General features: G+C 38.1%; 2 protein-coding genes across 5 annotated transcripts in view; both read left to right on the forward strand.

Annotated features, from left to right (window-relative positions):
• Nucleotides 1–974: 974 nt before the first annotated feature.
• Nucleotides 975–10231, forward strand: LOC307032676 (beta-1,3-galactosyltransferase 5-like). The gene is made up of 4 exons (XM_079670825.1): nt 975–1114; nt 3257–3422; nt 3826–4089; nt 6993–10231. The coding sequence occupies exons 1-4, from the start codon at nt 1089–1091 to the stop codon at nt 7599–7601; spliced, it is 1065 nt and encodes a 354-aa protein (XP_079526951.1). The 5' UTR covers nt 975–1088; the 3' UTR covers nt 7602–10231.
• Nucleotides 10232–16758: 6527 nt separating this feature from the next.
• LOC307032670 (mitogen-activated protein kinase kinase kinase kinase 4-like) overlaps nt 16759–27719 on the forward strand; it is a 94163-nt gene continuing 83202 nt past the window's right edge. For 2 of the 4 annotated variants that reach the window (XM_079670814.1, XM_079670812.1), the window contains exons 1-2: nt 16763–17429; nt 18685–18750. In XM_079670814.1, coding sequence (XP_079526940.1) covers nt 17373–17429; nt 18685–18750 — 123 coding nt within the window. In that variant the 5' untranslated portion in view covers nt 16763–17372. Of the gene's footprint in view, nt 17430–18684; nt 18751–27719 lie in introns of all 4 variants that reach the window. The other 2 variants (XM_079670813.1, XM_079670811.1) reach the window with 2 other exon arrangements.

The raw sequence follows: 27719 nt of genomic DNA on the forward strand, positions 1-27719 counted from the left end.
CCCCCTCCACACCGCTCCACACTCGTTGGTTTGGAACAGCCCTTAATATGGCGGACCCTCCGCGTGAACGCGCAAACGGAGGGGTAGGGTGTAGGGGGCGGTTTGGGAATGGGCCTAAATGCGCTATCGCCACACGCACACAGAGCCGAGCTTGAATGACACAAGCACACGTTTATTACCATGCAACTCTGATTGGTCTGGTGTCTTGCCTCTGTTGCATTCACTGAACACGGGAAATTGCATTCCTGTCGTCCTCTCTTGTGTCATGATGAGGTTCACGTAAAGCACGGTTAATGTATTATATTACTGAGGTGTCTCAAATATACGTCAATCAAGTGGCACCTGCTAACGGGTTTTGGATGATAGGTTTACATTTAAAAACGTATTTTTCAAACATTATTATTGTAATTTTATTTTTATTTTGTTACTTTTTTTTTAACGGTCCGCGATCTACCCGCACCATGACCACTGAGTCAAAAACCCTTTCTACTGATCATAATTCCATTTTTGAGGTCTACTAGAATAGATTTGTATTGTGCAATTTTCCAAACTCACATTGGTTTCTCATACGGCATCTCTGTATAGTATGTGTATTCAATTCACCGGTATTCACTCTCTGTCCTAAACGGCTTGTTTTGACTCTGCAGACCGTTTACATGCATAAAAACCTTCATAACACACAAGGGGACGGTAATTTAAAAAAAATCATGATTTACTTACTAAAGATGCTTAAATATTGATTTGAACTTGCCATATGACTCATTGTATAAGCAAATGTAATGTATTTTCCATGGAAACTGGTTATGAAGTTGAAGGTTCAATCATGTGGACAATGCATCCATTCAAAACACACTCGTGTGTCTTGTTGTTGTTAACCACATCCAAAAATGGTTTAACTTGCGTGTCCTCACATGCGTATTTTCAGAGCGGTGCGCTGTGAGTGTCTGCTTGGAAGGCTCAGTTTGCTTGTCTGACACACACCACGCTCAATACAGGAAGGACAGTTAGACATCAAGAGCAACGTCCTCATTCGAAAACCTAATAGCCTGCTGTAGCTGTCACAACAGAAATCCCTCTGCCTTTAGAAAATGCTGGAGTGCTTTTTTTCCAAAAGGTAAGCCCAGATTTGATTTCAGTTCATTTATAGACTTTAGAGGATCACACAGTTAAGTCCAAGGCGCTATTTACTTCCTGATTATGAACACTTTGATAATAAATCTTGTCTGGCTATTATTAGAATATATCAGTGCGATTGATCTCAGGCTAATCCTTATTATCATTTATGACTTTGTGGCTGTAATGGAGTATCCAACAAGGAAAACAAATCTATTTTCCTTGTTTGATAACAGAAAAATGCAACATTTATAACAGGTTTCCATATAGTAGTATCCTGCATCTACATTTCTGATTTGAAGCAAGAGGGTTTTTTGTGTTATATTTACTTAATCCTAAATCAGTTGAATCTGAACAAGTATATGCTATACCAAATATTGCTTACCCACATAAACGCTTTGGCACAAATTTCATAAATGCATGTTTAACATTTTCAAAGTTACCTAAAAGCGTGACTTTAGCTAAGATATTTCTGCAGCTCGTCCCATGTGAACCCTCTCAGCATACAGTGATGACACAATTGTCCTTACATGTCCTTGTTATAACCTGTACATAGCTAGAGACATAGCTTAAAGTATTAAATGGGAACACCCACAACATGTTTTTAACCCTAATGACAGCTTTATGTCATGAGAGAATGATTTATGTTAGAGTTTACTTCTGTATGTTGTAATGTAGAACAGTTTTGCTGCTGTAGATTGTGTAAAGCTCGTCTCTGACTCAACACAAATTCAGTTAACCTTAAAAAACACACTAACAAAAGTCATGTGACAGGAAAATGAGCATCAACACTTTTAAATTAAAGAGAATATATCGCAGAGGAACAATTTGAGTTATAAAGTGTTTCCTCCTGTTGTTTCATCGTTAAAAGATAATTTTGCTTTTTCATAAGTTACTGATAGGCTTCATTGAATTAATGATGTTAATAAATGAAGACAGGGAACCATGTAGAAAAATATGCCCTATTATGCTTATTAGGTTGGAGCCAAAAGGCTGACAAAGAAACAAGAAAGACATTTAAGAATAGGAGGTGTGGAGAATTGCATCCCCATCCTGCTCTGGATGATGAGCCGAATATGTGACGGAAAGCAAACTGAGACTCAGGGTAGGGGGAGACGAAGACCTCTTTCGTTCTCATGTTGATGTTTAAAGAAGACATTTTTATAAGGGTTTATTCATCTCCATTTGGTGGTGAGAGACAGTGGTGACAACAGAAACAAAGAGAGAGAGTGAGAGAAGCTGAGAGGGAAAGGAAGGAGGAAACAGAATTATCATCTGGTTCTAATCTTCAGTTAGCTTATAAAAACACACTAACAGGGAGATGTTGTGTGTGTGTGTATGTGTGTGTGTGTGTGTGTGTGTGTGTGTGTGTGTGTGTGTGTGTGTGTGTGTGTGTGTGTGTGTGTGTGTGTGTGTGTGTGTGTGTGTGTGTGTGTGTCTACAGTATGCATCTCATGTGGGAAAAAGTCTCTGCTGCTGCTAAAAAAAAAAAAAAAGTAAAACATTTCACTGCGGATATGATGCAAAAAGGATCTGACATTTTTACCCAGGAGTGTAGTTTGGCCTTACAGTAGCTTGTTCTATGTTTTGGATAAAGAGCTTTTTGAACATTAAAACCTGGAAACGTGTCACAGTAGGGGCACAAAGTCAAATATGAACCTGAAAATGAGCATAATATGTCCTCTTTAAAAAAACTAATTTGTGAAGGGTTTGTTTCTTTATAATTTCTACTAATCTCATAGCATGATGACTTTATTATAGTATGATTTCATCTTGTTCCGATCTAACGATAAATGCTGATAGAGGTGTCAGGGTCTCACATTCAGCCTGTGGCAAATGGGATTTTGACGACTCTTATTTTGCTTATGATTGCTGTATATGTTGTATGAATATTTCTACAAAATGTGGTAAAAACGTGTTCAGTATAATAGCCTACTGTACACATATATGTGCAATGTGTTTACATACATTTTACAATGAAGAGTTATTGTTTTCTTCAGTTCTCCAGTTACACATAAATCATAGCTACATTAATGGTCAAGGAAGAGGACATGTTGGCAAAGTGCTTTCTCACTCCAACCCACTAACGGATGGTGAAGTGCTTTTGGTTTGCATATATCAATTTTCACTTTTGTCCTTGCAGTGAAAAAACTCCATGGACAAGAGCTAAACGGTGGTGGTGTATTTTGACAATGATCCTGATGTTGGGAACGTTTATGTCAACTTTCTACATTTCGAACCCCCAAGTGTCATGGCCTTTAAAGTTTTGGACAAGGTTAAGGTCAAGCCAATCTTACGACAATGACAGCGTGAGTATATTTAGTCAACTGTCAAAATGATTGAGGCAAAGAAAAACTCATACACAACACATTTTTTCCGAGGGAAAAAATATATATTTCTAAAAAGTTAATTATGGGCTGCTATTTTGTGTCAATACAAGAGATTTTGTGTCAATACAAGAGATCTTCATTATTATTTTTAATTGTGTGTTCAAACAGAATGCAAAACTATCTTTTGAGCCGGCATTTGCAAAGAAAAGGGTCCAAGAGTAGATTTTTTAAATTGAATTTTGCCTCTTGTCTTAAACAAATCTTTATACTGCCTTAGTTGTCTTTTAATATGAATGCAGAAAAAAAAAAGAAATAGTATGATAAATCATGTTCTATTGAGTTGCATCATAAAAAAACAAAAAACAACCTTCTCTGCTTACAGACTTCACCACCAGAGGGTCCTTCAGCGTACTTTGTGCCTTACCCGCACAGGTATCGATTCATATTGGACGAACCCCATAGATGTTTTCAGGAAAGCCCATTCTTAGTCCTTGTGATTCCAGTCGCACCCCACAACAGAGAGGCCCGTGACACAATCCGTAACACATGGGGGAGAGAAACCACAGTGCTGGGTCAGGTCGTGAGCCACTACTTCCTGCTGGGACTGTCCAAAGAGGAATACGGGACTGCAACCCCCAAGGAGCAAGTGAGCTGACTCATTACAAGTTCCTGATTTCCCTTTTCCTATCCCTTTCAACCACAGAAGACTGTACCTTATATGAACAGAGGGAAAGAGCATTACAGGTGTTTATTGGTATGGCATCAAACTGCATTTATATTATTGATCTCGAAACAAATTGTCCAATGTGAGGTCTGACAACATATAAAATGGACCTTTATTAATCCTCGTGGGGAAATTCAGTAGTTTAACAGCAACAGGGTACGATTGAAAAACAGGAGAGCACAGCCTCACACAGATTAATACAATTAAGGATAAAATCAAAGATAACAATTTAAAATGATAAATAACTATAAAATAAGAAATGAGTTAAAATGAACATATATAAATGTTTGGTCATGTGTACATATTATTTACATGTGTGTGTGAAAACAGTGAAAACAGTACATTTTATGTCCAGTAATTGTGTCATATAAGCCTTTATCAAGCGAAGACTTTCTCTTAATTTCACTGGTCATTACTTACATTACTACAATCCAACTTGAGACTTCTAGGACCTAATTTTATATCTGCAATTATATTCAGATATCTGTAGAGATTAGTGTACAAAGACCAGAATACCACAGCTGAAAAGAGAGGGAATATTGACTTACCTTCAATCAATCAATCAATCAATCAATCAATCAATCAATCAATCAATCAATCAATCAATCAATCAATGTTTATTTATATAGCCCAATATCACAAATGTTACATTTGTCTCAGTGGTCTTCACAGTGTGTACAGAATATCAGTATGACAATACGACACCCTCTGTCCTTAGACCCTCACATCGTACAAGGAAAAACTTCCAGAGAAAACCCCACAGTTTAAAGGGAAAAATGGGAGAAACCTCAGGGAGAGCAACAGAGGAGAGATCCCTCTCCCAGGACGGACAGACGTGCAATAGATGCCGTGTGTAAATCGAAAAGATAATACATTTACAACATAGGTAGTCCAAATACAGTTGCAAGAATGTGAACCCTTTGGAATTACCTGGATTTCTGCATAAGTTGGTCATAAAATGGAGGAAGCCACTGCTGTCCAGAAAAAACATTGCTGCACGTTTGAAGTTTGCAAAAGAGCACCTGGATGTTCCACAGCACTACTGGCAAAATATTCTGTGGACAGATGAAACCAAAGTTGAGTTGTTTGGAAGGAACACACAACGCTATGTGTGGAGAAAAAAAGGCACAGCACACCAACATCAAAACCTCATCCCAACTGTGAAGTATGGTGGAGGGAGCATCATGGTTTGGGGCTGCTTTGCTGCCTCAGGGCCTGGACAGATTGCCATCATCGACGGAAAAATGAATTCTCAAGTTTATCAAGACATTTTGCTGGAGAACTTAAGGCCATCTGCCCACCAATTGAAGCTCAACAGAAGATGGGTGATGCAACAGGACAACGACCCAAAGCACAGAAGTAAATCAACAACAGAATGGCTTCAACAGAAGAAAATAGGCCTTCTGGAGTGGCCCAGTCAGAGTCCTGACCTCAACCCAATTGAGATGCTGTGGCATGGCCTCAAGAGAGCGATTCACACCAGACATCCAAAGAATATTGCTGAACTGAAATAGTTTTGTAAAGAGGAATGGTCCAAAATTCCTCCTGACCGTTGTGCAGGTCTGATATGCAACTATAGGAAACGTTTGGTTGAGGTTATTGCTGCCAAAGGAGGGTCAACCAGTTATTAAATCCAAGGGCTCACATACTTTTTCCACCCTGCACTGTGAATGTTTACATGGTGTGTTCAATAAAAACATAAAAACATATAATTGTTTGTGTGGTTTTAGCTTAAGCAGACTGTGTTTGTCTATTGTTGTGACTTAGATGAAGATCAGAACACATTTTATGACCGATTTATGCAGAAATCCAGGTAGTTCCAAAGGGTTCACATACTTTTTCTTGCAACTGTATTTGGAAATGCACTATTCACCAATGGGCACTAAGTGCCGGCACTAAGTACAGCAAAGTACTTGGTGTGAAAGTGGCTAATTTTGCTCTGTATCTGCTGGATATGTAAAAAAAGCACAGTTTGACTAAAGGTGCATTCACACCTAATAGTCCGTTTTCTGGTGCGCACCAGACGACAGTTTGTTACATTGTTTCATTTTTCAGAAGGTTCGGTTTGCGTTCACACGGGCAAAACTCAAACGGACTATAAACTTTAAACACAAGTCATGTGCTCGGAAATGCTGTTCAACCATTGGTCACACATTAAGGGGGTAAAAACGCAAATCCCGGCAATTTCTACCGTAGCCTCCACCAGTCCGCCATGGAGCATCAGCATTTTCGGCAGGTTATTCTCATGCTGCTGTTAATCTGGAGATCAACAGACACTAGCGGCCCGCGCATATGATTATATAATCAGACAACGTCCGACAAAAAAATATTATAACACATATAATGAGAGACGTTCTGCAGTAAGGAGGCGTTTCACCGACGACAGGTGTTCTTACTTTTATGTAGCTGACGGAGAATTTTCCCTTTACACAACACTGTTCAACACTTCATTCTGCTTCACTCTTTAACTAAACAACCATGGATGTCTTGAAAGACTCTTTCGCTAAAGATTTTGAAGATATCCACGTTCTTGTGACACGTAAATACTACGCTTCCTATGTTTTGGTGCGGACTGCGTTCACACCAGCAATGAACCGCTCCAGAGTTCGCAAGCAACCGTTCCGAGACCACTTATTTTAGCGGACCAGAGTCCGGTTGTTTAGTTCACTTAAGAGCTCTCGGAATGTGTTCACACCGACCCAAATGAACCGCACCAAGCGGCTAAACGCACCAGGGTTTGATTCAACTGGACTATAGAAGGCAGGTGTGAACGCACCCTAAGTTTGACTCATTTTAAACTGTGTCTCCTATGTCCCCCTCTGTAGGTGTTAGAGGAAAGCCAGAGGCATCATGATATTCTCCAGAGTGACTTTTTGGACAGCTATAATAACCTCACCATTAAAACCATGGTCATGTTCGAATGGCTTGGCTCCCATTGCCCCAACACCCCCTATGCCATGAAGATAGACTCGGACATGTTCCTCAATGTCCACAACCTTGTTGACTTGCTTTTGAAAGCCCCCAAACAACTTTACATGACAGGAATGGTTGCGAGGAATGCTATTGTTATAAGAGACCGTACATCGAAGTGGTTTTTGCCCTATTCTGCCTTCTCTGGGTCCAGATACCCACCGTATACCTTGGGACTGGGCTATGTGTTCTCACTGGATTTACCCAAGAAGATACTGGAGGCATCTGCACATGTTAGAGCTGTTTACATTGAAGACGTGTATGTGGGAATGTGTATGAAGCATATGGGATTCCAACTGACTGATCCTCCTCGTGGTAATTTGTTCAGAGCACAGGGATTGATTCCTGATGGGACAAGCAACTGTTACTGGACTTCTGTCATTACAACAATACTGCAAAACCCTAACCAGCTTTCAGAAGCATGGAGATCATATCATTCAATGAATACTTCTGACTGTGCTTAGCAAATCAAAGACTGTTACGCCCTGCAACTGCATAGCAGTGTTGCACGGTACAGCCATGTTGCATTACGGCAGATACAAGATTGTATCACTCTGTTGGAGTAGTTTTTTAGGTCTAAAAAGCACTTAATACACTCACTGATGTTCGTTACTGGCCTACCTCATAACAAAGACGTTTTATTTTGTATATGCAGTAGTTGTCACTTCCTCCATAATTGACCAACACAGTCTCACTCCCTGCGCGTCAAAGGATGCCGCTTGTTCGTTAGAAATGGACGCCAAAGGAACCTGACCAAGCGTCGTCCTTTGACACGCAGGGAGTGAGACTGTGTTGAATTTACGTAGGTAGTGACAGCTTATGTGACCTTCAGTCAGTTTTTTTAAAGTTGAAGTGTCAGTTGTATTAACAGTTTATGTCTAATAGTATTAGTATATAGTCCTCATTGCCATTGGCCTTTTATTCCTTTTATCTCCTTCAAAGGTTTGAGTTGTTGGGTCCTCATTTGACGCAACAAATCTGAAATTAGTTGGAAGTAGGTGCATCATGCCGTTCAAGGCATAATTCATAGGACATTTGGTGCGTGTTTGGACACTTTATGGTGTACCTAAAAATGCAACTTTCAGTGAGTTAAGGCCTTAATATGAACATTGTGAGGCTACGCATAATGTGTTTTTAAGTAAGAATTTAAATGTGTTTTAAGCTCAGCAATCAGAAAAAGATACCAGGTACAGTATTTACCACGCTGGGAAACAATGGAGTTTTATTCACCAAAAGCGGCTACATTTTACTTTAAAAGGTACAATGTTTAATACCACGCCACCTGCTAAAAGGAAGTAGGGTACAGTATTTTATCTCTACTATGTAGAGTGGCTCTGGGGGACGGAGCTTAAGTTAGCTGCTGTGCTGGCTTGGATTCGGCGGGCAAAACCCCCAGTACAGACCAAAGTTAAATTGAGAACATTTTTGCGATGGCAGTAACAGAAAGTTTAGTAATCTGCTAGCAGAAGATCGCCCGTCCCATACCTCCATGAATGTAATATTTACAAGCTAGTCGGAGTAGTACCACTTCTTCTACCTTATGTCTCTGCAACACAATACAGAGACATCCATGACTTAACATAAACACCATTACACCTTAAATTATGGCCTATCTTAACCAAAGCACCTTTGATGAATGAAACATGAAGCATGAAGGAAAATGATGATCATCGAGCATGATGAGTTCAAAATGTGCATGACTAGCCTTCTCCACAGAAACCACCAATGCAAGAGAAAGAGGTCTGCACGTCACTACGGAAAGTTCACACAGTCTGCTGCAAACATTTGGAGTTGCTACAACTCTGACATAATCTGAAGAACCATGCCATTTATGAAATGTACGGTCAGCAAAACCAGAATTTTCACCAGCAAAAACACTTTTGTCTTGCATGTGTTGGCCCCCTTGGCTGTAAACACAAGAACCGGCTACCATCAGATTAGTAGTTTCTCTAGAGTCTAGTGGAATGGTGGCTCTGAAGATGGCAATGTCATTCCTTTTATTGTGCAGTCCACCACTTTGGCGCATTCTAAAATGTTTTGCATAATGTGAAATCCCAAGAATGGTATTCATTAGTAAAGCCTGCCTTTAATGAAGGTCTTGTCAAAAATGACATGCATCACATGAAATTGAGCAGATAAATAATCTGTCAATGTATGTATGATTCTAATTGTAACAATTGATATGTTGATTTAAGTTGACTTTCATAATTAACTTATTTATTCGATGTTTAAATACATATATATTTGATTTCTCTAATACATTTCTGGTCAGTTTATTTAACACAGTGATCATTCATTTTGTCACCTGATTATGAAATAACTTTCCTGCCTTAAAAATACAGTGTTTAGTTGAAAAGATTCATAGTGTTTAGTAAAGAAATATGTATTTATAGAACTCAGTTGAGTTGTTAAAAGACCCTGGTTTATGTATATATGATTTTATCACGCCCAAACTTTAGTAACAGGAGATTGTCTTACTTTGTCCACTCTGTCTTTGTATTTTCTTTTTTTGCAAGAAAAGTCTTTTTTTTGTTTGATTCAATGTTAACACTTTAGTCTCTCTATGTTTCTCCCTGCTGATGCAGTGCCTCAAGCAGTACTGTGCCTAATTGTGGTTGATCGAACTCTGGTTGGTTCCTATTTTGAATTTAAAACTTGTCGTGACAAAGTTATGCTCTTCTACAGAAACAGTTCAACAGGCAGAATAACATTTGACTTAAGTATATCATTATCAGAATATTTAGGAGACAATCAAATATAATGTTTGAAGAATTTAAATTAAATTCAAGTTGACAGTCAATTCGTTGCATTTACAGGAAGAGAGAAAGAAGACTTGACACCCAAACATATCCTATTATAAAAACCACTTCCTGACCCGACTGATTTCACAGAGCTCTAAAAGCAGACATGTCAAACACCTCTGAGGTTTTTTCTCACAGAAGTAACGTCAGACATCACAAAATGTTAGTCGACATGCAAAAATGGGCAACAGCACTATCTTGTGGTGGGCAAGCCAATGGGAAAATAGAATCAAGGAAAGGACTGTTGTGTGGTGAGAGTTTGTGATTGAAACATTTATAATATTGTCTGTAAAAAAAACACTGGTTGATAAAAAGGTTTTATTAACTTCAATAAAGAAAAGACATATTTCAAATATCAATTGTGGGGAAATCCTGCATGCACATGTTGATTTGCTGTTATTATGGCTACCAATTGGATAACAAGGTCTAAGATATTAACTTTACCTTCCCAGATAGTGATGGTAAATATTACTAAGGGGTGCTTAATATTAATAACCCAATATGAGTTAAGGTTCAGTTCATGTTCAGACTTCATTACAGCAGGTGAATAACTCTTGACTACACCCTGTTTCCAAGAATCCTGTCATGTGGTGGAGTTTCTTTCAACATCTAAAACTCTTTCTGAGGCTCTTTCATGAGAAAAGGGTTGATTACGAGTCTGGAGTGAAACAAAAAAAGGAAAGAAAGTCTATCGACAGTCTGCATGGTCTGATTGAGGTGTATTTATTTGTACTTTGCAAACAACATTTGTGTAGTTTAAAACAACTCTCTTCAAAAAATTCCCTTCAAGAAAGATGGATAGGAGGGTGAGCTGAGTGTCTGTTGGGAGAGGACAAAGCAGATTTGACAACCTTTTTGGGGTGAGTTTTTCAGTCTAGCCCATAAGGACCCACCGTGACACAAGTGTCACATGCAGTGGCGTTTTTATATGGACAAAACTGGTGGGGCGCGAACAACTTAGATGTTTATATATAAGCTTCTGGTGCTTTTTTAAAAACACGTAAACAAATAGCTGTATGCTATCCGTGGTTCCGATAGAGAGGGGGGGGGGGGGGGGGGGGGGGGTGTCAAATGACTATACTGTCGGAAGCCATGAATGAAGAACACGGAGCAACACTGTCAGTGCATACATTTACATATACAGCGTGGGGATGTCATATTGTAATGCACCTTAATACAAGTAGTAAAGGGCACCATCACAAAGCAATACTTAACAATAACAACAACTGTAATTATTCAGCATTAAAACACCATAGACTGTAAATATAAGGAAAACACAGACACTTATCACCGAGGTCACAATATCAATCGATCCAGCAGAGCAATAGCCTATAGGCAAAACACAGAAGATCAACAAAAGATATTACATAAAATGAACTTACCAAAGCTGAAGTAGATGGTCAACTTCATTCTTTTTCTTTCCGTTTTACTGATTTGAATCGCCATATGCTGCTCTCTCTCGTGTCCTCTTCACAACTACACTTTTCGCGGCACATGTACTTACAGCCAATCAGCTCTGAATTATGAGAGGACGTTTTGGTGGGTTTGCCAGCACTTTGCCCCACTGGTGATTATTTTTTGCCGCACACATTGAATAGAAAAATTCTCTGAGCATGCGCAGTGTAGTTTTTACAGTACCCATTTACTTTGACAGCAAGAGAGAGGGGCTAGATTGGGGCTTGCCCCACATCGCTCAACACGGCTCAATAGGTACACTGTAGACACTAATTACAAGAACGCAGAATAAAACAGCAATGTACAGACGAATCAGATGACTAAACGTGATCTTAAAATATATTTTAAGATATATATTTTTTGCATATTTTTAGAATTATTATTTTATTTACTTTCTGCTGACATTAGGTGGGGCTGTGCCACCTGCCCCTAATGACCGCTAATGACGAGTCGCCACTGGTCACATGACATTTGAATGTTCTGTAAAGTTCCTTATACAGCTTTAGCCTTGTTTTTATCTCATTTAGTCCCTAAGTGACACCCCCTGAACAGTCTAGTGGGTCATGGGCCAGGTCCTTTGATGTTGTGTTCCCATAACAACATGTCCGAGATGTCCATGTGCCAGGCTAACACATGTGACAGAACTACATTTCAAAAACTTTTTTTTGTTGTTAAAGGTAAAATTCAAGCCCTTTAAGAATTGAAATGCTTACATAACATGTCCTTTATTACATTTAACCTGTTGTGGAAACATTTCTTGATCAAATTGATATGAAACAAATGAGATAAATATCGCTGTGACACTGATGTTACATCGGGACATTAACCTTAAACTTTCACAGTAAACCCGGAGTGACATATATGCACAATTAGAAATATGATTATGATCTGCTCAGTTAATTTAGCTGATTCAATTATATTTAGTTAATATATTCTTTATTCTTTAATTAAAGAATAATGTATGCTCAAACAAATTTAGAACAAAAAATCATCCTCATTAATTAAGTTATAAATAAGAGTTACTTTACCATTAGAGCCCAATGTGACATATATGTCACATTTCAGATATTTGACACTAGGGGGGGATACTTGTCAGAAATGTGTTCTATGTGGTCTATTTAGTCTAAATTACTGTATGTTCCCCATAATTTTCCCAAAAGTAGAAATGGGTCCGGGTTATTATGGGTTTTAAAATGTTAAACTTTGGCTCAGTGTCAGCATCCAGGATCAAATATTAGGGCATACATTGGATTGGTATAACAAACAAAGGAGGCAGTTATTGGTTACCAGAATGAAACCAATAGTAATAATTTACTTATTTTAACTTACCTTTTATATAACTTACGTACTTAACTAACGCCACAGCTTAGTGCAAAGCTGCGTAAAACAAGTTGACATTTGAACCCAAAAACACAATCCTTTTGTCATTTTTGAAATGAGGAAATAGGTTTTGTAGGAATGCTTCTTGTCCTTTTAGTCAATTGTATCTATGAAAGAAGCATTGAAGAAGTTATGTCGGCTAGCTGCGGTCCAACAACCTTATAAGGACACTTTGTGTTGGTGTTTCTTTGAATTTTCCTTCCACGTTGCGTAAACAAATGTAGCCAGTTGGCTAACTGACACTTTTTGTAACCTGCTGAGCATAAATGCTCTCTTTCAACAACACTTTGCCTCACCTACACACTTGGAATCTGTCCAGAAAACCGTTATAAATGTCGGCTACTGAGCAGCTTTTATTTGCAGCAGTTGGGGGTTTAAACGATCTGTCAAGGACACAGTTGGTAATTTAACTCAGTCGAGAGTAAAGTAAACACTACGCATTGACTAGGTAGTCACAAGCCTTAAGAATATAGGGGTGCCTTAAAGATAACTTTTAAGCTATATTTGATCATGAAGAAAAATATATGGCAACCTGTTCATGTACGCACTTATGTTCATGTACAGTATACATGTATTTTGAAGATGAGTCGGAAAAACCAGTAGGTGCTGTGTCATTACAGTATACAGTAACATCCCACAGTTGCATGATGAATGGAGCACAGAATCTCAACAACACCTGCAATAAAAAGAAAATTAATGCTTTCTCTTCTAAATCTATTTTATGCTAAAAATGAACACTAAAAAGACAAAGCTGTGTTACATTTCTGATTATTTCGTCCTCCAGTTTTAAGAGATAATGTAAGTTCAACCAACTGTAATGGAGAAATCCTCAAAAGAAGCTAGCTTGTAGTTTACAAAGCGGGGATCAGCTAAACCAAATTCTAACAGCAATTCTCCTGCTGACAGGATGACTGTCAGATGCGCTGAAATCCTGTGCTAGATTTTTCAAATCTATGGGACAGCACTTGTATAAACTATAACTACTAGAAGATGAAAGAAGTCAGACAGGTATTAACTGAAAACAGATTCTGTGACAGTATGCTACATTTTTCGAGCAAATTATGTTGAAAGTACATACTACACTTACTCTAATGACGCTGTTCCCTTGTGGTTTTCTGGCTCACCCTTGAAATATGTGCCTACACGAGCATGTTACAGTCATTTTTCCATACCATACCAATTGCTTTAAAATGACTGTGAAGTGTGTTGAGATGTTGACTTCAAATATTTTTTTTCCTTGAACATTTCTAAAATGTTATTCTAGTCCAATCAATAGGGAGGATTTAGGCGTAGGTTGAAAAGGGTGCCATTACTTCATTCATTAATCTACCTCAGTTTGGGGAAACATTTCCTACCAATGTTGCAGAATAAACTATCCTGAGGCTTTAAGATAAAATAAGATGAAACTTTATTTATCCCCTTAGGGAAATTCAGGCGTTAATAGCAGCAACAGTGTCAGAATGAAAAACAGGATTCACACAGGGTAAACATATACATAAAATAGAATAAAAATAGTAATACAGCAAAAATAAAGTGATAAGTAACTATTAAAACAAGATATCACAGTAAAGAGTTGTGCATTTGTATGAACATGTAAATATATTTACATATTGTACTGTAAGTGCAGATGAGATTGCAGGTTAAAGTATTGTAAAACAGTGCAGTTGTAATGTTTAAACAGTCCTGGTTACTATTTGAGAACTCTTCTCAGACCGCTTTTAGTGTCTTCAAACAACTAAACAGTACAAATCTGTTATTTTTGCGTTCTTATTGGTCGTCGTAATGTCCTGATTTTTCCTGTTGTAGTGTATACATATTCTTTACAAAGGAATACATTTATAATAAAGAATAAGCAAAGTTTGTCTTGTCTAGCAAACAAAAACATATTTGATTCTGAGTAACTGACACGGATATCAGCTGCTCTCATCACTGCTGTGTACATTTCTGCTGAAGTGTGTGCAGGAAATGGTGATGTAGATAAGTTGAACTTCCTCAGAATACCTGATATTTTTAAAATATAAACAGAATCTCGCACGGAAAGACTGAAATAATGGCGAGAGACACACGGACAAGCGGCCTTTATCGGTTCCGGAATTTTCTTATTCAATTGTGTCTCAGAAGGATGTCTTGTTTAGTTTGGATACAAGTCCAGAAATGTGTGTTTGAGTGTGTGTGTGTGTGTGTGTGTGTGTGTGTATGCGTGCGTGTGGGTAGGCAGCTGACCCTGCTGTTCACAGCAGGGCCACTGTGCAAGACCACAGAGAGACCATTCTTCACTGTGACACAAACACACACACTACTACACACACTCACGACACAGCCATCATCTCTCTCCACTCTCGCTCTTACTTCGTCACATTCACTTACACACACAAGCACACATACAGAGGGAGCAAGAGAGTCACTAACCATCGTTCTCTTATTGTCGTGCACTCACACAAACAAAACAGTCTTGCACTTTCTCTGTTTTCTCCCCAACACACACACACAAACGCACGCTCGCACGCACGCACGCATGCACGCACGCACGCACACACACACACACACACACACACACACACACACACACACACACACACACACACACACACACACACATAAACACGCGTGCGCGTGTGCACACACACACACACACACACACACACACACACACACACACACACACACACACACACACACACACACACACACACACACACACACACACACAACACACACACCAGTGACTGTGTCCGGCCAGATAATGAGCATTATTCCACCATGCTGACTGTGACTCACTGGTTTCGCTCAGGGGACTGGAATGTAAAGCTTCATGTCTTCAATATATTTGACACTTAAAAACATAAATAATTAGGCAAAGTTCAAATATATAGTCAAACAAAAATAAGCTGGTTTGGATAAACTTATAAGTAGGTATAAAAGTTCATTAGAAGAGCTAATTTTATTAGGTTAAATATGACAATTATTTTCCAAAAGTTAAATATATTTGCTTTCAAATATGTGACTTATTTTCTTTGATGGAGACTTTGAAGTATGTTAAAAGCGCTTACTGTAACGCTGTGTGAAATATATATGTTAAGGGACATTTGACAATTAATACACTCAAAACCATTTGTGCTCAAACTATATTTAGTTATTCAATTGGTCTAAAGTATTTTTGTACAAAGTCTGGTACAGAGGTAATAAATCAAAAGAAAAAGAAGTCAGGACTTTTAAAAAATGCGGAAAAACAATAACATGCATTATTATATATATATTTACACTGCATGTTTATGCATATCTGTTATACTCGTCTTGTTATTGATTGACAGATAAAAAATACTTGCAATGTGTATTTTCGCAGATACAGCAAGAACATTTTCTTCCCATTAGATAGCTACTGGCCTCATCAACAAGGCCCGGGACCAGCCTGAAGCTGACTCTTACCCCCCACATAGACGCTTTTTATTGAATAAATTCACATAATGCAAGCAAATCTTGTTCATTTTAATGCTGTTAATCCTGCACAGCTCTCCACTTTAAATTTCAATATTTGTCATATTTTTACTATACTTTTTTTCTTATCATACAATATTAGTCGTTGAGCACATGGGAAGTCTGTTTATTCCTCAAATCTAATGAAGTATAAAAGAAAAGAGGTAGTTACATGTGCTCAAATAATTTATAAAGTATGGACAGATTTTTCAAAAAGAGTTCATAAAATGTAAACCATTGATTTCTCACATTAGTTATCTTTATGGAGCCTGTTTATGTGTGAGTGTGTGTACAATTTCCTTGAATTTTTCTCTTTAGGCCTACTTTACATTGTAGTCGTGAATTATTATCTATTCACTTAACCTTTGTTCATTATTAATTCATCACTCAATATGTATAGGCTACTACTACTGAGATGTTCTCGCGATAACTGAACTTCTCCCCACAAAAACACAAACACTCGCGCGCACATACACGGAGGTACACGTGGAGAGATTGCTCAAAGTTAATGCATTTGTTAACTTATGTTGAGCTTAATGTGTAAAATTCGTTTCACCGGGGTTAACTAGTTGTCATGTTATCCGAGTAGCGTAAAGAAAGAGAAAACACTTCCATGAGCAAACCTCAGCTGCGTCAAGTTAAACGAAGTTACTGCAATCCAAGACCGGATGATGCTCATTTCACAACGCGCTTTAATGAAGTTAATTTTAAAATGTTTAGCCTGAAGCAGAGTAAAAATACAAACTAAAGTATGTAGGGTACGGTGTACCTAGTAGTCCAACTGGAAGTTATCTTCTAGCACAACTTTAAAAACCGGTTATTTGATATTCGATTTTTCTAGATGCACTTTAAGACAGTTAAGACTGTTTTGATAAAACGTATGACTTTTTAAATACAATTCTGTTGATGTCAGTGTCATTCCTCTCTTTAAAAAGTGGAAATATAACCGCAAATAGTAACGACACTTATTTTGAAAGGTGGGTCCGGAAGTGGTGTTCTTGACGCTGCAGAGTTAAACTTCAGAATTAACCCGACCAGAGGAAAACCCGTTAGTTTGTAGAGAAAACTGTGAGCGTCCATGTCTTTCCCACAAATATCAACCCGCTGACAAACTTATTGGCAGCAATGTCGAGAGAAAACACCACTCGAAGTTTGGACAGCATAGACCTCGCTGCTTTAAGGGTAAGTTCAAAACTGTTGTCTTGCTTTTTAATGAAATGTTTGAGTAAACATTGGAGGATGGGTTAAACTTAATGTTCCCCCTTGTCTAACGGTCGGCTCTCACTATGTACTTTATAACGTCATATCGTGTCTTATCTCGGTGTTTAATGCGTTGAAAACATTATAACATTACCCTGTAACATTATGCTATCTGTCTGCACTGTGTCCAGTTTGCTGAAACTTTACAAGCTACAGTGTTTACACACAGGACTTTCCTTTGGCTGGCTGCCTTGATTCAAAAGTTGACATGCAACAAGTGAAAGCTAACCATGATTCACTTTGTGTAATTATTGGCAAAAAACACGCTAGTTAGTCAGTTTATGGAAGTATTTGTCTTTTTTTGTTCTGCACAATATTTTTGACATTTTCCCTTATTATTTTGCATAGGAAATGACTGTGTGACTCAAGTATGTTTATTGTCATGTTATTGGATTTTTGAAAAGTTGTAGCTTATAGTATTTTAATGAAACAAACATTATATCAATCAGTTCTTAGCAGTTTCTTATAACTCACAATGTTATCCTTTTTGCAGTCTTACTTCCTTAGTCTCCATCCCAGTATAACCCTGCATTGTTCTTCTCCATTTGCCCCCAGTACCAAGAATCAACAATTCAAAGGCTGTATTGTCACATACACACCAGTAACAGTGTAGTTGTTGCTAAGGAATGTATTAAGTCTAAGGCTCCTCTAACAGTGCAACATACAAGATACTTAAGACTTAAAATAAGTAAAGTAGTGCAAGACACACTGGTGCAAGTAAAATGCAGGAATAACTAAACTATATACGTCATGTAAAATAGAATAAGATTAAATGGAACGTACAATTAAATACTGTACAGGGTAATACAATGATGGGTGCACAATGAATCAACAGGTTATAAAAAATGCAATTTGAAGCAGTGTCATCAAAATTAAGCACAATATTTTGTAGAGGCAAAAAATGTGAAAATATAATTTAGAATGAATGATTGTGTTGCTGCAGAGACATAACGGCCTTAATAAAACATTTTGTATTGTACAGATCCTTTAAAAAATCTTGACCAATCATCATTTGTAATTTATTTTTCAATGATGTATGGGTAATCAACTATTAGCATGGGTCATTTGCTAAGATCGCAAATCATATCCATATATTTGTGTGTAGTGAAATCTGCATTAGCATCAATCCAATCTGAGCCTCATTTCTTTATATTTGTTCTTATTTTTATTTTTATAGGATCCAGCAGGTATCTTCGAGTTGGTGGAGGTGGTCGGAAATGGAACGTACGGTCAGGTGTACAAGGTGAGTACTCCCATGATGCCTTGTGCCAATCTTTTCCCATCGTAAAAGATGTGTTTTGCATGCATGGCAGAACGTAAACACAGCTGCAAACTGATACTGATATATCATGTTTCCATTCAAACACTGTTTACATGGCAGTAAGTGAGATCATAAAAATAGCTTGTTGTAGTTAAAGATTTCTCACAAGCTGCACACCGTGAGCCTCCAGAAGACTGCAGACACACGGTATAAAACACGTCACTTCTGGTAAAAAGTATTGCTAAAACGCTACTTCCAGTCAGTTTGGAGGAAAGAAGAAGAAATTCTCAGCTGACTGAAATATCCTGTAGCTCTTACAAGCAGAACACACATACACACACATGAGAATCCGTTGTATCTTTTAAAGGCCCTGGGTGGGGCTCACTTCCTTATCGCAATATCTGTTTGAGTATGAGTGGTGTGGTTTGTGGTTGCAGGAGGTGTTTAGTCTTATTTAGTTCTGTGCAGATGGTAGTGCCCTCAGTGCAATTTCTGCTTGCGTGTTTCTGCAATGACACAAACTGTGTTTTGCTAAACCTTTGTGGCACACTCTGTTTTCTACCTTTCAAAAAAGAGATCTTCTTAGGTAGGATGAATGTACCACAGAGGGGTTCAGACCCATTTGAATTTTTTGATTTAAAAACTAATTTCAGTCGGGCTGCTTTGAAAAGATGTACCAGCCTTACAAAACAAAAAAGATATTTTATAAACAGGATTACATCAAATTGCTTCAATCCAAAACAAATTAACCAAAAGCAATAGAGTTGTACATGGAGGGTTGTTGTATTTTTTGCACAAGGAATAGATGCAAATTCATGTTAGCTTCAAATCACTTTTTGACATAGTTTACTTGCTTATCAGTGTGGCACATGTATATAATTATCAACAATAAATACCACATGAAGTTGGCTAAAGAAGTGACTTGGACGAGGTCTCCCTTAAAATGTGTTATATCGCTTAAAACTGTGAGAATATAAATGAAGGTACAGGTCAAAAGTTTAGGGTTTAGGAATGAATGAGGTCCATGGATGGTGTGTGAGACAGAAGGTGGGTGTGTGCCTCGATTGCCACTTGATTTCCTGAAAGAGGAAATGTTGCAAGAGATCCACACAGGACAGTGAGGCCTGTGTTGCCTTTACACAGGGAGCTTTTACTCCGGGTTAAAACAAATCACTAATTTCATCTAATGACTCACATTCATTGATGCTGTATCAAGGAAAAAACCTCCATGATGGACTCACATTGGATAATCCTATTTAGGGGGACGTGGACTGAACACTTGTACGATTTTATTGTAAGCGATTAGTTTATTTATTTGGCAGTTCTGTTTAACTCCACAAGGATTTGCGCTAAAGCACCACATTATATTTGTGTTTACAGGATATTGACTCAAAGTTTCTTAGAAATAATAAAAAAAATAACTAAAGGATGGGCAATATATAGATATTTTATGAATATCGTGATTTGAGATTATATCTCGTTCTACATTTTGGATATTGTGATTACTTACTGATTTTAAAGGATGCATTACATTTAAGGAATTTAATGTTCCTTACTTACCAAACTGTTCAATTATTTGTCTGTATCCACTAAGCCATTATACTCTAATGATTATTTGTCAAAAGCTCCTTCCGTAATTATTTTATGGAAGCAACAATATCGTCGCAAAAATTGATATCAAGGTGTTTGATCAGAAATATCGGTTTATTGGAGAGTTTCACATTGACTAAGGAATTATTTTTGGACTATTTGCAAAATGACACATTAATTGACATCTTTGTATTTAAAATAAGTGACTGAAATAACAATAAGATGAGTTGCTATAAAAGAAGTTTGGATGTAAGTGTATGATGCTTAGTGACAATCAAGTGAACCCAATGTGGACTCTGCAAATCTGTTCCCAGATACAGAAACTCAGAAGTGTGTTTGTGTTTCAGCCATACTGTGAGTTTCACATGGGAAACCATGGCAGGAATAAGGCCTTTTAGAACAATGACTCAAGCCGCACACACACACACACACACACACACACACACACACACACACACACACACACACACACACACACACACACACACACATTCAGCACCTTAAGATTACACTCAGTTGTGGATTGACGAGAGTGCAGGAGATGCTGACAAAGCATCTGGTCATTTCCTCGGTTTACTTATATGTGAGTTTCATTACACTACATTTATTAGCCTTTTAAGTAATTTCACTCCAGCAAATGCAGCAACAGATGATCACATCTTAACTCGAAGTGAGTAAGATATGATCATGATTAATGATAATGATTAATAATGATTTTTAGGCATAATATCATGATTATACGTGATAATATTGTGAATCGCAATTATTTTGGCCAATAATGCTGACATGAAATGTTCATATTGTTTCTTGCCTACTTTGTAGTTTAGTAAAATGTGTTTGAATTGATAGTATTAGTTTTTGTATTGTTGTATAAAGGCTTGCAACAGACAGCAGAACCAAATGGCCAAAACAGAGAAATGGCTGGTTTTGCAAAAAAGTAGATTTCGTAAGGTCTAATATGGGTTTACAATCTAACATTTAGCAACATGCAGGGCAAGGTAAGGTCAAGGTAACAAGGTAAGGTAACAAGGTAAGGTCAGTAACGTTGGGCAAACAAATCTAATTGGGCAGGCAGCAAGTAAACACACATATAGCATTTATCAAGAAAATCAAGGCTCAGCTCGGTGGTAATGACTGAAGCACCGTGGATCTTGGCAACATTGACCCTCTGAGAATCTGTAGGAAAAAGGAGTCCTCTTCTGTTTGAATGAATTACAAAGAATCAGGCAGGTGTCTCAAGAAAAGCAAGACTACGTAAAGTCAGAATGTGGAACATTTCAAAACTCACAAAATGAAGTTTAGAAGAGCTAAAGGGCGAAGACGCTGAAGAGATAGATGGAGCAAGAGGTTTATATGTGCAAAGAAAAGGAGCAGGAATGAATCCCAAGATTTCTATTTTGTTCTACAGCACAAAATACTTCAGTATATTCACCCCTTGTAAATGCCCGAAGCATCTATGCGTCAAAGAAACGGTGGTTGCAAACAAGTGAATAAAAAAGACTGCTTAACGTCATCACACCAAACACGAGTCTGCCTTTAGCTTAGCGGTGGTGATGTGATGTCATGAGACTGTGATGTTGTTTGATTATAGACTTACGTTAGCCATTTATTTTTGGCAATTGTATTTAAAGTGGTCTTAATATGTGGAGATTATTCTGCTGAACAAAAAGGTCTTAGGTATTATCAACGTGTGTTGTCCAAGGATCTTATTTTGTGCAATATTTTGAAATCTAATGGAAAAATCCTATTGAGTTTTAATTGAGTCAGCCCTTGCTAACTAACTTCCGTGTCAGCCTTCAATAATTCATGATCAATGCGCCACTCATTGTTTGTTGTAGTTAACACAGTTCAACTAAGGTAATGTTTCTAATTAGCTTTGCTCTGAATTCTCTTTTTGAACATCTAACTTGTGTCTAGCAACAGGAGTCGATTATTGTAATTGCTAGAACTTTTATCCTCATAATGTTTTGATCCACTAATTGCCAGTTAGTATTCAGATATAATGTCAACCAAAGCCCGGTCACTGTGGGAGCTGACACTGAAAGGAAAACGAGCCCCATTAGCCTAAGTTTTCCTTTTAATTCACCGAAACGTGCTCCTGGTCAGCAGACAGAAGACAGGCCCATTGAAAAGTAATGGCGATTCAGATTGGGAAGGGCTGGAGAAAACAATCTGGCCTTTTGAATCAAACTGCCCCAGGAACCAATTTCAAACCATCATAAACTTCACAGGAACCCAAGAGTCTTCAATCCACTTGGTTTCTTTTTTGTGTTTCCGCTTCATCATGAGAACGGAAATAATTATGGACAGATCATAACAGCTTTGGCACATAATAAGACAACACAGAGTTATCACTGGTAAAGGAAAACCCCAGATTTGTAGAGTGCAAAGTTTTGAAATCAAAAGTCAAGACCCAAGGTGGAGAGGATATAATGACGGGTTTGTTCCAGTTATTTGTAAGCTTTAGTATGTTTCAGTAATGAAACTGGTGTTTGACCTGCCAGTGACATTTAGTTCTGCTAACTCCACCCGTACAGTTTTGGCTAGAAAGTGAGGGAGGTTTTGAGGACAAGAACTAAAGTGGATCCAGGTTATGGCTCTGTAAAGAGCAGGTACAGTTCCTCAGTCTCACAAAAGGATCCTGGAAAAGTTCCTGTGGTCAAATAAAGAAGTGGTCCGGCTTCGTAAAAAAACACAGTCTCACTTTTCTCTCTGGTTTCTAATCTTCTCTGTCATATAACCTCACTTGTCTTAAAACCCTTATTCTTCCACTCTTACTTCTTCGTCTTTTGCTTGCCTTTGAGCCTTGCCATCATGCACATATTTAACTTTTTGTGATGTTCTGTCTTTTTGGAGTGTGCACACAAGGACATAACCTTAGGTGTCCTACTGATGCAGTACACCCATGCACATTATTAGTATTAAAGGATGTATTATGTGCAGTAGTAATCACATGGTAGTAGTATGCCTGCAGTCATTTTGGGGCCCAGGGAAAATAAGTGTCTGACAATCTGAGAGTGCGAAAACAACTTCATTAGTTTTTTGTGGGGGATTAGTGATAGGTTGCTCTGCTCATAAATGAAGAAATAAATGCACAGTAGTAAATTAATCTGTTTTGAAATAAACAAGTTAGTTAGTTAGATGCTTTATTGGAAAGTCTTAATACTGCATTACTATGAGAATTAGATGAACATGCTCATCATACACACACACACACACACACACACACACACACACACACACACACACACACACACACACACACACACACACACAGGGCGTTTCCCTGTTTGCAGGAGGAACTTCCCTTCCTTGCAAGCAACTGCTGTAAAGTCATCTTTGTGTGTGTTTGACTGTGACAATGTCTAGGTCCGCAAAACACTGTGCTGCTCTGACTAGCTGATGAAGTAGCTACTAGTTGCAGGACTAAATTATTACAAAATGTCACTTTTTTATGTCAGTTACAGCATGGAACTGACCTTTACATAAAAATATATTTTAAAAAAACAGCAGTTTATTGAACATGTATTTATTGTTGTGAGTTGAGATCATCACATTTCATGTCAGCCAAGACTAGTAACAATAATGGTAGTTTTATTTTCTGCAGAATTTGGAAAACAAATATCTCTCTTAAAATCTCATCCGGCAAAAATAATCCATAGGTATATCCCTTCAAACTTATCCTGATACCTGTAGAAACATTGTTGCTTTTGGGCTATATGTTCACCATGTCCAAAGACACCAATTTGAAGTCAACAACCCACACTTTCTATGGTAGCTGTCGGGGCTAACAAAGCTACAACAGCCATAATTAATTTAGTCTAAGGCCATTGGCTCAAAAAATGTTACAAATAACGGCCAGTATTACATTTTTTATTAGACTATTACTTATCGATAGTTTTATTAGTCTAGTCAAATCTTTCGGGACAATTGGAAGAACATTTGTGATTTGTGACAACTGCTTGTGAACGGGGCTGTCTCAAGATGTTTGTTATGTCTGGTCCAAGACCCCAGGAAGTGAGTGGGGTGCTGAAGCTCATTTTCATAGTGTCCCAACGACGGTACTAGAGCTTCCATGTCAATCCATGATGTCATTGGACAAGAAAAAAAACGTTTTGCCCTATAGGCCCTACAGATGTGGAAAATCTCTTGAAGATCTAGGAATTATTTGATATTTTTTGTCATGAAAGAGAGGCAATTATTTGCTTCATGTGCCATAAAGCAACTTTTATAGGAATGAACAGGGTACCACCTTCAACTCCGAAACCAGTTCTCTTTATACATCAGAGGTCTGGTCACCTTATTTGGGGCATTTGCTTCCATAGCTAGCGCATCTACATAAACCTCGAAGGCTCCGTGTTGAAACCTCACTGACTGTGCACAGCCATAAAACAGCTGGCAGCAATCGATTCCCAGAATGAATCACTCACACTTCCTCAAATCTTTCTGGTTTCAATAGTGTCATTTCCCTTTTCTGTCACCCACATCATCATCATCATCATCACCATCATCATCATCATCATCATCTTATCTTACTAATGATGACTGATCTGCTGACTAAAGAACAAACAAATCCAAATGTACGTTTGGATCAACTGCTACCTGCAAAAAACGAACCCCCCTTCTCTCTTTCGTGACCCCTAGAAGAATCGTATTTAGAAAAATCCTTACATTAGATTAATTACTAGACGGTTTATTTGAGTCACATTATTGCACGTTGTCACTCTTTAACACATGATTTGAAACTGGGAACATTGACATAAATAACGTCTTATTTTGAAATATAAGGCCTTGTTTCAAAGCTCAGCAATGTTGTGTGGGGGTTTGACCTTAGGGGAAAAAGAAGAGACACAGAGAGACAGGAAACATCCTCCGAAATAGTGTAGAGCTGTGTTTCTGCACAGAGGTGGGAGAGACTGAGAGAAAAGGAAACAAAATGAAAACAAAGAGAGTGGAAACGGAGTGAGCAAGAGAGGGCAAAAGGAAGGAAGGCAGGGGTGAAAGGCAGAGAGACAGAGAGGAGGGGAGGAAGGAAGAGGGAGAGAGAGAGCGATGAAAATGTAAGCGCGGAGAGGAAAGTAACCCCCCATGAGGTTTGGAGCTATGCTTTGGGCTGATTACCCGTGTGTGCGTGTGTTTTCTGTGTGACCCGAGCACTGAGAATAAGGGGAAAGAGTTGGAATATCACTGCAGAACTGACTTGTCTTCTTACCCTACTTTCTAAATGCCAAAACTATAATTAAATGTACTCCAGAGATTCATTTTAAAACTTGGATAAAATAAAAAAGACTTTTCAAAGATCAATGCAGCGGGGCTGAGATATAGTCCCTATGGTTGAGGCTCTCATTGCTGAATCTTAAATTCCCATAATGCAACTTGATGCATGCGGTGCCTTCTCTTAAGATCCCGCCTGCCTCATAAATGCCATTTCCTCTCAAACTCTCCACTCCCCACACATGTGCAGTACAGACTTTTAAACCTGCATTTATTTATCTTTTATCATAAATGGGTTTTATTCATAAGCAGACATTTTGCCTGGTCAAAGTAGGTAAAGCAAATTGATGACCTTAACGAAGGGTCGGTTCCATGGAGTGCTCCTCTAAGCTAGCAAGCTACCAGACAGGGCCTGCCCTCAGTGCAGTGCAACTATCATTCATGTTATTGAACACGACTTTACTTTTCCTTCTATTACATTTCTAAATATAGCTTGAAGGAAATGGCTATGGAGTAAATTAACCTTTGTAATATTACATAAATCATTATTGTAATAATATATAGATATTCAATATAATAATATGACTGGACGCTCTTTATCATAAAACCACAGTACATACATTTACAAACATTGATACATTATATGAATGTAACCACATTATGTAACTCACTGATTATTTGATAGTCAAAACTTGTCACTGCTCTTTGGTGAACAAACACTATCAGAGTAAAATATCATCAGAAAAAACCACAACGATGACTTGTAATTTCTGTTTTAAGATAAGATCATTGTCAATAGGATTTGACAATACAAGACATATTCGTGTTTGTAACCCATACCAGTAAAATAATGTAACTCAATGGAACCCCCTTCCCCCTTATTACATTACAGCCTGCTAACTGCTAACAGCTCATTTGGACTAGCTTTCCTCCTCCCGATTCGATGTCCACAATGCAGAATTTCCAGGGAAAAAATACTTGCATCTCCTGGACAGGTCAATAGTGAGTTTACTTTCTCCCAGACTCATTGACGCTGTTAGTTTTGGGCCCTGACAGTGCCTATGGTATTGTGGTACTCATAGAAAAACGAGTACTGTCATGTTTTTTTGCCACTGACCTGGCATTGTTTCCCATACATTGATTTATTTGTGGCAGGCCGCCACAATTAAATATCGTCCGCCACAAATGGAAAAAAAAATATTATTATTATTCTTGTATTTGTTGTCTAATGGATAGTGAGGTGGGCTGATGATCGGAAGGTTGTGAGTTCAAATCCTGCCTGGAACACCATTACTAGTGTGCCCTTGAGTAAGGCACTTAGCCCTCAGTTACTCCAGGGAGAATGTCCCTGTAATTGGTCCTTGTAAGTCACGTTGGAATAAGGCATCTGCTAAATGCCTAAATTGTAAATTATATTTTTGGGAGAATAAACCCCACAGATCCTCAACTCCGGTGTGTTTCACTCATTAACAACGCAAGACAGAGCAACAAGAACGTTGTCTACAGTAGCCATGAACTCGCATGTATTATCTTATTTGACGGGGGGGTGGATGCGCGGACCACCCGAATAGGTTAAGGTGCCTTTGTCATTTCTTGCCGGGGGGAGGGGGGTGCGGTGCCCCCACAAATAGAATCAAATTCTGTGGGAAACACTGCCTGGTACCATATAATCATTTTTTGGAACATCTGTAGTCCTTCATTAGTCTGGAGAAATATGAAGCGTTAAAACATCAAGTGGGATAAAGCAACAAAAAGAGCCATTATTTAAAAAATCTTTAAATTGTTGTTACTTATTGGCCAACATATACATATATTTCTTTGATAATTGAAATTGGGCCAGCTCCTTTATTTGTCTATAGACTTGTTGGCTATCGGAAATGTATGATTGGATCTATAAGATATATTTTTATTTTATTTTGTAGGCTATATTTAGTTTGATTTTTGAATATTATAAATATACCCACCTCAAATCCTTAATTAAAATACCTTAGTGATAAATACAAAACATGGTTCTTCTCTGAGCCTCACTGCTGACTACAAACATGTTAGTACACACATGTGGCTACACAAAAACAGAGTGGGCGGGGCCACGCTATTCTCTCAGTTCATTTCCTTGGACAGTAGGACATTGAGTTTTTAGCAGCATG

This window comes from Notothenia rossii (assembly GCF_949606895.1).
Source record: "Notothenia rossii genome assembly, chromosome: 3".
Lineage (NCBI taxonomy): Eukaryota > Metazoa > Chordata > Actinopteri > Perciformes > Nototheniidae > Notothenia > Notothenia rossii.